Below are 13936 nucleotides of genomic sequence, written 5' to 3'. Positions count from 1 at the left end.
CATGGACACACTGAAGTAGCTAACCGACTAACAAAAAGTGAAGCTGATGTAAATATTGTTGATGGAAATGGATGGAGTGCATTAATGTTATCCTCAAAATATGGACACACAGAGATAGTTCACCATTTAATAAAAATAACAGATATTAAACTAAACGCTTTTGACAATCTAGGGCACACTGCTTTAATTATAGCTTAACAAGTCGGGCATGAAGAAATAGTAGATACATTAATACATAATGGAAGTAATGTTACAAGCACTGAAAACAATGGTAGAACAGCATTAATGATAGCTTCAAAATATGGAAGAGAGACAGTTGTCAAGCTTCTAATAAAAGGTGGGAGCACTGTAAATAATTATGATATTAATGGATAGAGTGCATTAATGTTAGCCTCGCAAAACGGACACAAGACTATTGTACATTTATTACTAACAAATAAAGCCAATGTCTACGATGTTCAAAGTTATGGACGGAATGCCATAATGATAGCATGCCATGAAGGGCACAAAGAAATAGTAGAAAGTTTACTAGTATACGGCCGTTCTGTTAATGCTGTTGAGAAACAACAATGCAATGCCTTAATGATAGCTTCCAAGAAAGGACATGACCAAATTGTGTCACTACTTATAAAACGTATTGAGAACATTGACGAAGTTGAAACAGATGGTTGGACAGCTTTGATGTCTGCTTGTCACATGGGGCATGAGAAAGTTGTTGATGTTTTACTAGGTAAAAATGCTACAGTAGATGTTAAAGATAAAGATGGATGGAATGCTATAATGATTGCCGCTGAGCGAGGACACGAAAAAATCGTAGAAAAATTAATAGCACAAAGAAAAGAACTTGTTACTGAGAAAAACAAGGGTGGATATACTGCATTAATGCTAGCTTCACAGAATGGGTATGACGAGTGTGTAAAGCTATTGGTACCATATTCGAAGATTTATGATGTGGAAAACGGCAAGTGGAACGCAATAATGTTAGCCGCCCAGAAAGGAAAAATAACTACATTAAAACATATGTTAGAGGAAGAAGTAGAAGAAGAAGAAGATGATGATGAAGAAAATGATGTATATAATGAAGAAGATACAGAAGAAGATGACGATGAAGATGACACAGAAGAAGATGATACAGAAGACGATGATATAGAAGAAGATGAAAAAGATGGTGAAGATAATAAAAATGATGAAGATGTGGAACGAAACGAAGATGATAATGACGTTAAAGAAGAATTAGAACAAATAAGTTTAGAGGCGGTTGAGATTACTGGCTATAACGCGCTAATGATTGCTTGTCAGAATGGATACGAACCTATTGTTGAAACCCTAATAAATCGAGGCTGCAGTGTTAATAGAGTAAATAAAAAGAATAAGTGTACGGCTTTAATGTTAGCTTCGAAAAATGGACACACAAATGTTGTTGACATTCTCCTTAACAATAACGCTAAAATAAATGCAGTGACAAAAACAGGGCTTAATGCATTACATTTTGCAACATTACAAAAGTATAAAAACTGTAAAAAGCATACAAACACAGAACAAAAACTAAAAGAAAAGAACTGTGAAATCATAAATGTAAGTATTGTAATGACATATTTATAGTTTTCATTTTGTATTTTATAAATCTTGCATTCTAAGTATAAGTGATGGTTTTTACTCGTGCGGCGTCAAAACGAATTCAACAAATCGGCCCAGGCATAGAAACCTCGTCATATAGGCGACCTACAAATAGGCTCCTGACAATGTGGCTCCCGACAAAAGGACAAATGACTATATGGTTTCCGTAGAGACTAAGTCTCCCTGCAAAACTGTCTTATTAATTATGACGCCTGCCAGTGAGACCCCTTCATCAATAATCTTTAGAGTTAGCTTATCTAACACTCTTAAGTATTATAACGTATGCATCTCTTGTTCGGCAAGCCTTACTTTTATAGTAGTTTATCTGTAATAAGAAATAGTATGTTTTAATTTAAGGGTCATTTATCTATGACTTCCATAAATTAGTCGGTTATAGGCTGTTCCAACTCAGTGTGTGGGGAGAGGGTTCCACGATGTACATTCCTACCTACATAATGCTAGTAGGTTATCAAAACAAAATGCCTTTATCATGTAAACATCATGTATATGATACATTTACACTTCTGTGCTCGCTTCTAAGCAACAGTTCTTTACTGTTGTAAATTAAACATTATCAAAACTTTAGAATTGGTGGAATTTAGCTGTTAAGGACTCGATTTGTTAGTGAACTGATGTTGGTTCATGAAAAACAATTTTAATTTGGCATTTATAAGAGGCTATAGTGATAGTGGAGGTAGGACAAAACGGTTAGTTTTATGCCAATAGTGGTCATACGATTCATTTGTCTGGAGCCAATATGTCGGAGTCATTTTGTCGGAAGCCAATTAGTCGGGAGCCCATTTGTTGTGAGCCCTTATGTTGGGAGCCAATAAGTCGGGAATGGGACAAAGTGGTCTAGCGGTAGAGAGCTTGACTGCTAACCCGTAAGTCTCGAGTTCGAATCCGGGTTCAAGTCAGTAGACCGTCCCTAAGTCCACCCAACTCTGATGGGTATCTAACTCACATTAGGGAAAGTAAAGGCGGCTGGGCATAGTGCTGACAACACTATCTCTTCATATGCCGAGGTCACAGAAACAAGTGAACTCTACTTCACTTGCCCCATAGACCGTCAGGTTTGAAAGGGAAACTTTACTTACTTTAATAAGTCGCGGCCATTTTTACGGGCCGTTTTGTCCCGGGTCGTTTTGACTGTGCACCGTTTTTACTACAAAATCATTTAAACAGAGGTGCATTTATATACATTTTTAAGAAAATAACTTACTTTTTGTGTGAATAACATTTATAAAAAGCTTGTTATTGAATGTTTTACTTTTATTTTTTAAAATGTTTATATTTAAAGTGTTTTTGATATTGAACCAATGTATCGGACATTCAAAAAAAAATAATTAAAAGCGGGATAGTCAACATAAATTCCAGTACACTATTTTTTATATTTTCTCTTAATTGATAGATTTTTTAATAGTAATAGAGTAGATTTATATTTAGCAATTTGATTTTTAGGGTTATAATTTTTTTTAAAACAGTGTTAAATTTGTCAATTTTGCCAATCCTTTCCATGTATTCCTTAGTTTTCTTTTTTATTAGAATCACCCTCACATAGATTATTCTTCTTCTGTCTTAATGGTAAAATTGAAGGTTATTTTCTCCAAAACTATTAAGTATTAATCATTAACTTGTATGAACCATATATCCTGTTTGTCTAACACAAGAACGTTATGCAAGGCAACATTTGTTTGATTTTTGGGTTTTCTCTTCTAGATGGGTTGCTGTCAAATGCTAAATGGCTGCTTCTCTTCAGTAGTTTGAACTTGGAAATGTTGAGTTAGCAACCATGAGTTCTCCTGGTCTGCCACGCCGTCCTCTCTTTCAAAATTATCATTATTGTTCATTCTCATAAAGGTTCATTGATACAGGCTGAAAATCAAAATATTTAACTAAAGCATGCATAGACATAAATAAAACCATCAAACAAAGCAAATAAAAAAACATACAAGCAAGTAAACATAAAAATAGCCCACATATAACTAAAAACGCAAACATTTTAAAAATTAAATTTGAATTTGCGTTACAATATTCAGTTATAAATTTAAAATTTAACTTTAAATGCTATTTATTTTTTTTAATTGTTACAGGTTCCTACAAATACGATTGAACAAGTTAAAAATGTGTGTTTTTCTCTCAAAGTACAAAAAGAAATAAAATACAACCTTAAACACAGAGAGGAGTTATGTATCCGGTATGATGACTTTGGTGGTTTAGGCATAAGGAAAAACGAAATATTTTCTACTTGTAACGAGCATTTAGTGTACCTAATATACTGCAATCATTGCAAGATCAAATACGTAGGAAGTACCAGTAAAAATATTTTTATTCGAATTAATAAACATATGGACGATTTTAAAAAGCGTAAACAACCAAATAAATTGCTATGCCAACATTTTGAAGCAGTTCACAGTATAGAAGATTTCAGATTTTGTGTCCTGCATTACTGCAAAGATAATGAAAACGAGTTTAAAGAAGAGCAGAAGTATATAACAAAATTAGACACAAAAGAGCCAAATGGTCTTAACATGAGAAATTCTTGTGGGTAAGTTATTAGTGACAAAACTTTTAAATATAAGTAAAACTAAGATCGAATAAGCTGCATTTATTTGCTACATATTGCAAGCTGCAGAATTTACTACATTTTAAGGATTTAATGCAGAGAAAGTGCCGCCGGGCCGGTGATCCAAAGTGCCACCCTTATGACTGAAAAATGAATTGTAATTTTAATCTTACTTTTACAAGCTTCTCCTAAGTTCACAACGTCCGTTTTTCGGTTTGTGGCAAATATTGTAGCTTAAATTTGACTAACTCCTAATGCAGCGATTTCGTTCAAATTTTCCAGGTAGCTTCATCTTTCGGACAATGCATGAATATCTATATTTAAATTTATATAAATGTCAAATTAGTCATTAAAATTAATTAAACGGTATAGAAACTAAGGGGCGATAACATGATCAAATGTTACCTATCACTCAAGAGATTGTATATTCAATAACATTAGGGGGGGGGGGGACTATCTAGAAAAGATCACCGACCAGTCTGGTGAGCTTTGTTTTTTTTTAACTTTTGTTTTATGGTGGTAATTTAATAAAATAATAATGTCTCGTTTTCATCAAATTACTGTTCAACACATTAATGACTATAATTAGCTGTAAAATCAGGCTCTTGTACAGAAAATCTTATAAAATTAAAATTAAAATTATCAAAAAAATTAAGTTATATTTTATTTTTGTGAGATAGTATATTTTTGGTCTGATATACATCACCTATACATTTATTTTGGGTGCTTTTTTGACAGCAAAGTTGTGGATGATTACAAGCATCACAACTAATTGTTTCAGCCTGGTGTCTTTCTATTGACTAAATTACCAAGTTTATTCCTGTCTTGCTCATGGAAGACCTTAAATACGATTTAATTTAAATTTTGAAAAACACCTTTCGCAGCAAGTGAATTTGACGCTAATTGTTAAAAATATCCGGCGTTCTATGGTAAGGTTGGAAAGACATGCAGCAAATCCCCATTTGTACATCTAAAATGTCCGAAGGTTTCCAATTGTTAGATTTTTTGGTCAGTGGTTTCCTAGAAACTTTGAATATAACAAAGAAAATGTCGGAATTCGTTAGAAATATTATCATCAATAATTTACTCACAGAGTTGTTACCAGAATTATTCAAAAAGTCAATATGGGTGAGAAATCCTAACTTTGTCTTAATTTGCTGCAGCTGCAAAGATCTTCGTTAAATTTCTGAGTACACAGAATCGAAGATTTCTAGTTGTTCACGCTGAATTATTTGTAACCAAAACAATCCAAAACTCGGTACTCAAGTGATTTAATGATAGTTTCATCAAAAACTAAGAAGGACTTATTTTAATCTCTGTCGACTTCAGAATGTAATTGCTTTTACACTATTTAAAGACACCTTAAAATCACTATGCTACTACTTATTCATTTCTTCAACATCAATTAACTACACAATAAATTAACAATTACAATGAATAAAAAAACAAGATCTGGTGTTCGCGTGGTAAAACATGTTTAGAGTAACATTACAAAAGATATTAGAGCAGCCAGGAATAGATCGTATTGGGATGCTTAAAAGTAAATAGGGTGCATTAATCATGGGCGACACGGTCTACGGTGATATATATATATATAGAGATATATTTATCTTCGTATTGATTGAACGTTATTCCAACCGAATCTATCGTGTAAAAACTCGAAGGTTATGAAATTAATTAGAGGGTGTTAGTTATACATTACAGGGGATAATCAATTTTAATCCTGTCTCAATTAATCATGCTGTCACAGGCTTTTTGTGTGACTGGGTTCACGATATAAACTTGTCACAGGCCTTTCTCCTACCTTTTATATTACATATAGAAAATCAAAAGACAAGCCTTCATCTTGCAAGTTTTCATATTTATTTAGTTTAACACGGGCATCGTGTCCACACCGACCTAGCCATTTTCTCGCCTGTCCTCTCTTGTTCCTTTCTCGCATGCGCACAGCCACTGTCTCCCTGATGCAATACACACACACTCCCAAGATACAATCTACCAATATTTCACTGTTATACGCCCTTGCTCCCGTTTAAAAAATATTAATTTATTAATTTTTTTTGTTATATAGATGACATTCACTATAAAATCCTCATTATACATGTAACAGTGAAATGACAAAAATCATGTTGAAAAAGAAACCTGCTAATGAACATCCTAAATTATTTTATATGTACACGTTTTGAATTAAAACAATGATATTCATAAAATACATGGCAAAGTGTAAAGCGTCACTTATCTTATAAGTATCGCCATTAGCAAAAATTGTAACTTAGGTAAACCTTCTTAGTTTAGTAAGAACAAATGACTCTAACTAAGGAACATCTCCTCTTAGTGTAACAAACAAAAATCATTAAACCTCACTAAGGAATATTGCCTCTTAGTGTATCTCAAATAAATCTGAGGAAAACTCTATTTTAGTAGAACAAAATTATAGCTATGCAATAGCTCCCATGGGCAAATCATATCCTTGATTTCCTTACTTCACTGGCTGAGGTAAACTCCTCATCATAATATATGTAAATTACCACATCTGTCAGGTCATATTGCCATAATCATGTTCATTACTTAACAAGATATACAGTATACATACAAATCACAAAATACAATACAATGTATGTTCATTTTCATTACTAAATTAAAATAGTGGTAAAACATATTTATACAAGTCATTTTATGACTTATTCCTATCTTGCTCACGTTTTTAAAATGTTAATGTTCTCTGGAAGTACACATCACATACTACATTATTCAAAATTTCCTTATAAGGATTGGCTGATATGTCTCAGGTCATTATTTTCTTTAGTCAGTTCCATGTTTGTTTTTTATCGTCAATCTGTCTTGATAAAAAATTCAGCTAGTGTATTGTGCAGTCCCTTTAAAGTTAGCTTTTCTTGACATAATGTTCTTATACAAATCCATTTTCCTTATGAAAGCAATATTTACCAAGTCAAGATTCCAAACACATAGTTAAGCTCTGTTAATTGAATACAACTTTAAACAACAATAGGATCCATTAGCATTACCATATAAAGTGTACAAAAATACACAACTGTTATGTTCATAAACATCAGTTAACAAAATACAAGGTCCAATAACAAACTAAACATTTTTTAACACATTATGATAACAAACCCCATGCTTTACCTTAAATGGTTTTCTAACTTACACATTTTTCTAAAGTCAATAACATGTAAAATAATGTATGTTAGTAGTCCTCAGTGGTGGTAGCTATACTTTAAATCACTGATGCTTAAGTACCAATGCACACAACATAAAAATAACAGGTTTTGTTAGACAAAAAGGAATGTTTACAGCCAATCAATGAAATAAATGTTTTAAACTGTTGAGGTTGGTGATACACTAAAATGGTTAAAAATTAGATTGTTACATCCACTAAACCAGGTTCTATATGCATAATAACCGATGTTATATATTAAAGCTTGAAAGTGAAATCTTAAAGGAGTAGTAAGTTCAGCATATTTATCCACAAAATATTATACAAATTGCATAGTCCAAACAATGATTTCACTTCTTTCTTTGTACTAGGAGTTTTGATATTTAATATTTTGTCCTTATTTCCTTCAGTAGGTCTAATTTCTTTATTTCCAACCTTGAATCCTAGGAATTCTACTGTATCTACTCCCACATGCAGTTTCTCTGGTGCTATGGTAAACACATGTTTTCTAAGTCTTTCCAGTAGTTCTTTTAGTGTTTTTATGTGTTCTGCCCATATGTTATTATGTATGCATATATCATCAACAAAGAAGACCAGGTTTTTCATTCCCTCTGTCATTTTATTAATGAATTTTTGGAACGTGGCGGTACTGTTCACAAGTCCGAATGGCATCACCTTCCATTGACATAGACCTTTGCTAGATGTAAAGGCAGTGTATTGTCTTGACTCCTTTTCCAGTCCTATTTGCCAGAAGCCTCTGTTCAAATCACAAATGGTGAAAATTGAGGATTTACTAATAGTTTCCAAAATGTCTTTTGGATCATTCATGGGTTCAGCATCTATCTTAGTCCTTTTATTCAACTCTCGATAGTCACAACATATCCTTACTTTGTTGTTCTTTTTTCTTACTATCACCATGGGTGATGAGTATGCTGATTCTGTTCTTTCTATTTGCCCAGACTCAAGTAGAAAATCCAGTTCTGCTTCAACAGCTTCTCTATAAGCAACTGGTACTTGGTAATGTTTCCCTTTCATAGCACTATAATCAGTCAATTCTATTTTGTGTTGAATTGTTTCAGTAAAATCCATTTCTGTTGTAATCACATCTTTGTATTTATTTATTATTTTGTCTATTATGTTTTTCTCATTCACTGGGATATAATTAGTTTTAATTTCTTGTGTATTACAGCTTTCACTTATTATAGTACAGGCCATATGTTCCTCTTCTATCAGTTTCTCCGGCTCTACATATAATTTCTTCATTCTGTCTATGTGTATAGGAGTGTTATTTCCCTTTATGTTTATTTCATAATTTACATCAGATAGTTTCTTGATTACTTCAAAAGGTCCTTGAAATACATCTATGTTTTTTCTTTCTGGCAGTTTGACAAAAACTAAATCTCTTCTTTCAAAAGTTCTTAAATATCTATGTTTGTTTTGTATATTTCTGTGCCTTTCACTGGATACTTGTGCATTCTCTTGGGCTGTCTGAACACCATAAACTATTCTCTCTCTAGTCTGGTTTACTAGTTCATGAGGATCAAATTCCTCTTCCTGTTTATTTAATAATTTGTGTTTCAATAAAGTTAATGGGTCTCATATATCAGTTCAAAAGGAGAAAAACCTGTTGACTCATGTTTAGTCTCTCTGTTTGTGAATAGTACTTGAGATTGGTTACTTTTACTTTTTTCTAACTCCAACTCATGCTGTCTCTGTTTGTCTTTGTCTTCCATTTTATCTTTTGCTAGATCTACTTCCCTATCAGCCTCCCTTTTAACTTTTTCTTTCTCAGCCTCCCATTTAACTTTAGCCTTCTCAGCCTCCATTTTAACTTTTGCTGTCTCAGCCTTTATTTGAACTGTTTCCTTCTCAATCTCCATTATATATATAGCGAATTCCCTCTCTACTTCTCTTTCTTCCGCTTCAATAGCATCAGCTACCTTCTTTTCTGCCTCTGATACTTTTTCTTTCTCATCAGCTACCTTCATTTCTACCCAATTTGCCTTCTCTGCCCCAGTGTATCCTAACGAATCAGCCAACTCAATGTATTTGGCATATAACTCGAAATTCATCGTAGTGATGAAAGAACAGTTATTCAGTTACAATACTAAATTTAGATTTAATTCTTTACTTCACAGTGCTGAGCACCGACCACTTCTGACACCAAAATGTCACAGGCTTTTTGTGTGACTGGGTTCACGATATAAACTTGTCACAGGCCTTTCTCCTACCCTTTATATTACATATACAAAATCAAAAGACAAGCCTTTATCTTGCAAGTTTTCATATTTATTTTGTTTAACACAGGCATCGTGTCCACACCGACCTAGCCATTTTTTCGCTTGTCCTATCTTGTTCCTTTCGCGCATGCGCACAGCCACTGTCTCCCTGATGCAATACACACACACTCCCAAGATACAATCTACCAATATTTCACTGTTATACATGCCAATCATAAAGATTGGCTAAATTACCATGAAAACTTTTCAACGTTTCATTTCTCTTTTAGGAATTCCAACACATAAGAATATCTTGGAGATATATCAAGAATCTGGGGTCTACGACACACTCCCGAAAGACACTTGCCCGAATGTCGTTTGCCCGAAGGCCGATTTCCAGAATGAACACATTCCCCAAAGCGACAAATGCCCGAATGGACACTTGCTCGAATGCGACAATGTGTGTATGATTTTAAAAGATTCATTGCTAAAATATATGTAACCTAATTGTTGTTTATATGTGTATGTTGTTCATATTATCTATTGATTTTTGTGTGTCAATTATTTTTTTGCGAAATGTTACTGTTTCAAAATAAAGTTTGACTATCCATAAATAATTGTTTTGCTAGTCAATACAGCTATCTTAGAGTTCCGAAAAGGAGAGCAGGAAATAGGGCATATAATCTCGTTCAATGGTAAAATAAATGGCACTGACATAAATCAAAATGACAAAGTCATGCTCCTCTCTACATAACACAATTAATATTCTACTTAATTCTATAAAATTGTGTTAGTTATTAAAATGTTCACACTTTTCAAAAGCTGGAGAAATCATATGTATTTAAAAGAAAAAGTTACACAACTTTAGTAATGAAATAATTAAAGCTTTAATAATGGGTTTCCTCCCCTTAGTCAGGGAAGTAATCTAAACGGACAGTTGCCGTACTAAAGGCTTATTTTTTATTATTATTATTTTAACAAGTTTTTATTAACTCAGCTTCGCGTTTGTTTGTTGTTAAAATTGACAACGAAAATTAGCCCACTTCTGATTGCTCTAGAGATCTGAAATTCGGCATGCAGGCTATTTTCGCCTAACAATTTCAGATGCAATCATAACAACTAGCAATTAGAGACCTAAATTAGCTTAATTAAATTACGCCCCTAGGACCCTAAAGTTGAGGACATGATTTCTCAAAAAACGCATGTAAATTTATAAAGTACTAATAATATCCCGCACTTTTATACACATTTTATTAGGCGTTCACTTGGTGTGGGACGGAGTGGTCTAGCGGTAGAGAGCTGGACTGCTAACCCGTTAGTCTCGAGTTCGAATCCGAGTTCAAGTCAGTAGACCGTCCCTGAGTCCACCCAACCCTGATGGGTACCTAACTCCTGTTAGGGAAAGTAAAGGCGGCTGGGCATAGTGCTTACCATACTATCTCTTCATATGCCGAGGTCACAGAAACAAGTGAACTCTACTTTACTTGCCCCATAGACCGTCAGGTTTGAAAGAGAAGCTTTTCACTTGGTGTGCAATTCTTTTTTTTTTTATTAACATTTTTTTCTTAACTCAGCTTCGCGTTTGTGGATTTGTTTGTTGTTAAAATTGACAACGAAAATTAGCCCACTTCTGATTGCTCTAGAGATCTGAAATTCGGCATGCAGGCTATTTTCGCCTAACAATTTCAGATGCAATCATAAAAACTAGCAATTAGATACCTAAATTAGCTTAATTAAATTACGCCCCTTCTCTGTTTAAAGCGTATCGGTCGCTCAAGATTTTTAGTCCGTGTGTTTGTTGACAACCCCAGACCATCACGTGATTCGTGAGTAGATCTCCACGCCAGCTACGGTAGCTACACACCTGTGGGTGTCCATTCCATTCGTGTTGACTGCGTTGAACTGAACAAATCGTTGTGTCATGAGGATTGGATATACCGATATGCGATAGTAGACTTCTGAATAAAATACTTAAAGAAAACTTTTTTAAAAAACCACGTTTTTCTTGTGGACTAAAAAAAAAAAATACATTTTTCTTCCGACCCTAGGGGATCTACCAATGACTGCTCGTAGATTTTGTGCTTCCTCGACCTGTGCAGGTTCTTGTGATGACTGTTCATACATTTGATGACAAAAAACGTGGGTCGGGCAGATTTATGAAGCGAAAAGCACACAACACACGAATTTTGGAAATTTGATGGTGAACGTACCCACGATTTTTTTGTCCTTGGCGTTGAAATATCACGTTATGTTTATATTGCTATTTCAGTTACAACGCCTGCTTCCACCCCTTACCATGTTTACACTATACCCATTCAAGGAAGCTACTATTTGTCTGTATCGTCGTCCCTATACTTGTGTCGCTTGTCTGGTCGAATAATAGTCCTTGTTGTGTCTATAAGGCTAGCGGTCAGACCCTTTAGGGTTCAGAGGTCACGCCAGCCCGCGTCTTCCGTGTCACAGGCTATGATAGTGGTCTGCCAAGAAAGCTCTATTTTTGTAGAGCTGATTGGTAGAATCGGTTACACGTCTGACTTGAGGCATGGAAGGCGAGGCGATTTGGTGCCGTGTGGAATGGTAGGTTCGGAACCCGTCGGGTCTGTCTGTTCTGTCTTTATTTGGACTATATTCTGTACCTTTGTCTACCCTTGGCGTTGAAATATCACTTTATGTTTATATTGCTATTTCAGTTACAACGCCTGCTTCCACCCCTTACCGAGTTGAAGACAACAACTGGATGCAAAAGTTATATTTTAAAACGTCAAATCCAAGAGTACTGAAATAAAGCAATTTTAATTCCTCAATTAATATACAAATACATGATGCTACTAATGTCTAATTTCATCCCTCTGGAAAATTTTACTTTAAAATACGTGTGCAAACAAGCAAGAGTAACCTTGCGAAAATGTAAATCAGCGATTTTTAAATTTTTAATCTTCTTTGTTCACATTACGCCCAAGAAAAAAATTATACGCATTAGTAGTTCTGATATTTTCTTTTATAGCATAAACTTGCGCAACAACAAAATATATACACATTTATTTATATGTATATTTTTACACATAAATATATATATATATATATATATATATATATATATATATATACATAATTATATATACATAATTATATATATATATATATATATATATATATATATATATATATATATATATATAAAATTATATATACATAATTATATATATATATATATATATATATATATATATATATATATATATATATATATATATATATATATATATATATATATATATATATATGTATATATGTATATATATATATATGTGTGTGTGTTTTGACTATAGGTGGTTTAACACCGGGACTTTGACCACATTGTATTCGTCTACAAAGAGGCTTTGAGCACAGGTGATATGTACATACATTATAAGGGTTATCAAGAGAAAAAAAGGTTGTGTAATTATTTATTAATAATATGGCATGATGTAAAAAACAATTGCTCATAATGTACACATACAAGGCATCAGACTAATCAAGTTAAATTTCAAGGAGTCTTTATAATTAAAACTTCATACAACTATTTTCTTTCGATTTGCATAAAATACGTAAAAAATATTTTTTTTAACAAATTTGAGAACAATGATTGTTAGACTTAGAGATAAACAGATGTAGGGCATATTTCTGAGCTATTGTACACCTATCATTTGTTGGCAATAAAACGCTTTACATCTCTACTAATATTTAATGTGTCTAATTTTTACTTGTCGCATTAGTCGATATTACTTTTATTGACTTTTAAATAAAAGTTATTTTCAATTAATGGCAAATCAGATCTACCTGGACATAAAAAAACCGGGGAAATTAAATTTAAATTATTCCTGACGGTGTTGCTTTTCATTAATCATTTAAATTGAGGGGTAAAACCGTTGAATTTTTAAACCCTCAAGACGACCTATCTGAGAATCTGCCTACGGCACCGGCACTATCTCTGAAACAAAAAGCAACTGTTTGTCGCATTTGCATTAGTCGATCTAATCCAAGCACTTTTAAAATTTATAGTTTATACAAGGTCAGTCCAGGTCAGTTTTGATCACTTTAAACTCGATTATTGATTGATTGTTCAGTTGAAATGAGAATGAGCATCAAACTTTGCAAGGAACAATATCCCTGCAACTAATATGCAAGTACCGATCTAATAGCTGAGGGGTAAAAACAAACAACCCACTTCTGATTGCTTTAGAGATCTGAAATTCGGCATGCATGCTATTTTCGTCTAACAATTTTAGATGCAATCATAAAAACTAGCAATTAGAGACCTAAATTAGCTTAATTAAATTACGCCCCAAGGACCCTAAAATTGAGGACATGATTTCT

General features: G+C 33.4%; 1 protein-coding gene across 1 annotated transcript; it reads left to right on the top strand.

Moving 5' to 3' along the window:
* The first annotated feature begins 483 nt into the window (after window positions 1-483).
* LOC131943074 (ankyrin-3-like) lies at window positions 484-1602 on the top strand. Its single transcript, XM_059303083.1, has one exon. The coding sequence runs from the start codon at window positions 484-486 to the stop codon at window positions 1600-1602; it is 1119 nt and encodes a 372-aa protein (XP_059159066.1).
* The last annotated feature ends 12334 nt before the right edge of the window (window positions 1603-13936 follow it).

The sequence above is a fragment of the Physella acuta genome, unplaced genomic scaffold, assembly GCF_028476545.2.
Source record: "Physella acuta isolate Inbredline_101_S28 unplaced genomic scaffold, ASM2847654v3 ptg000440l, whole genome shotgun sequence".
NCBI classification, from domain to species: domain Eukaryota; kingdom Metazoa; phylum Mollusca; class Gastropoda; family Physidae; genus Physella; species Physella acuta.
The sequence above is the reverse complement of the archived record's forward strand: the minus strand, read 5'-3'. Positions and strand labels throughout refer to the sequence as shown.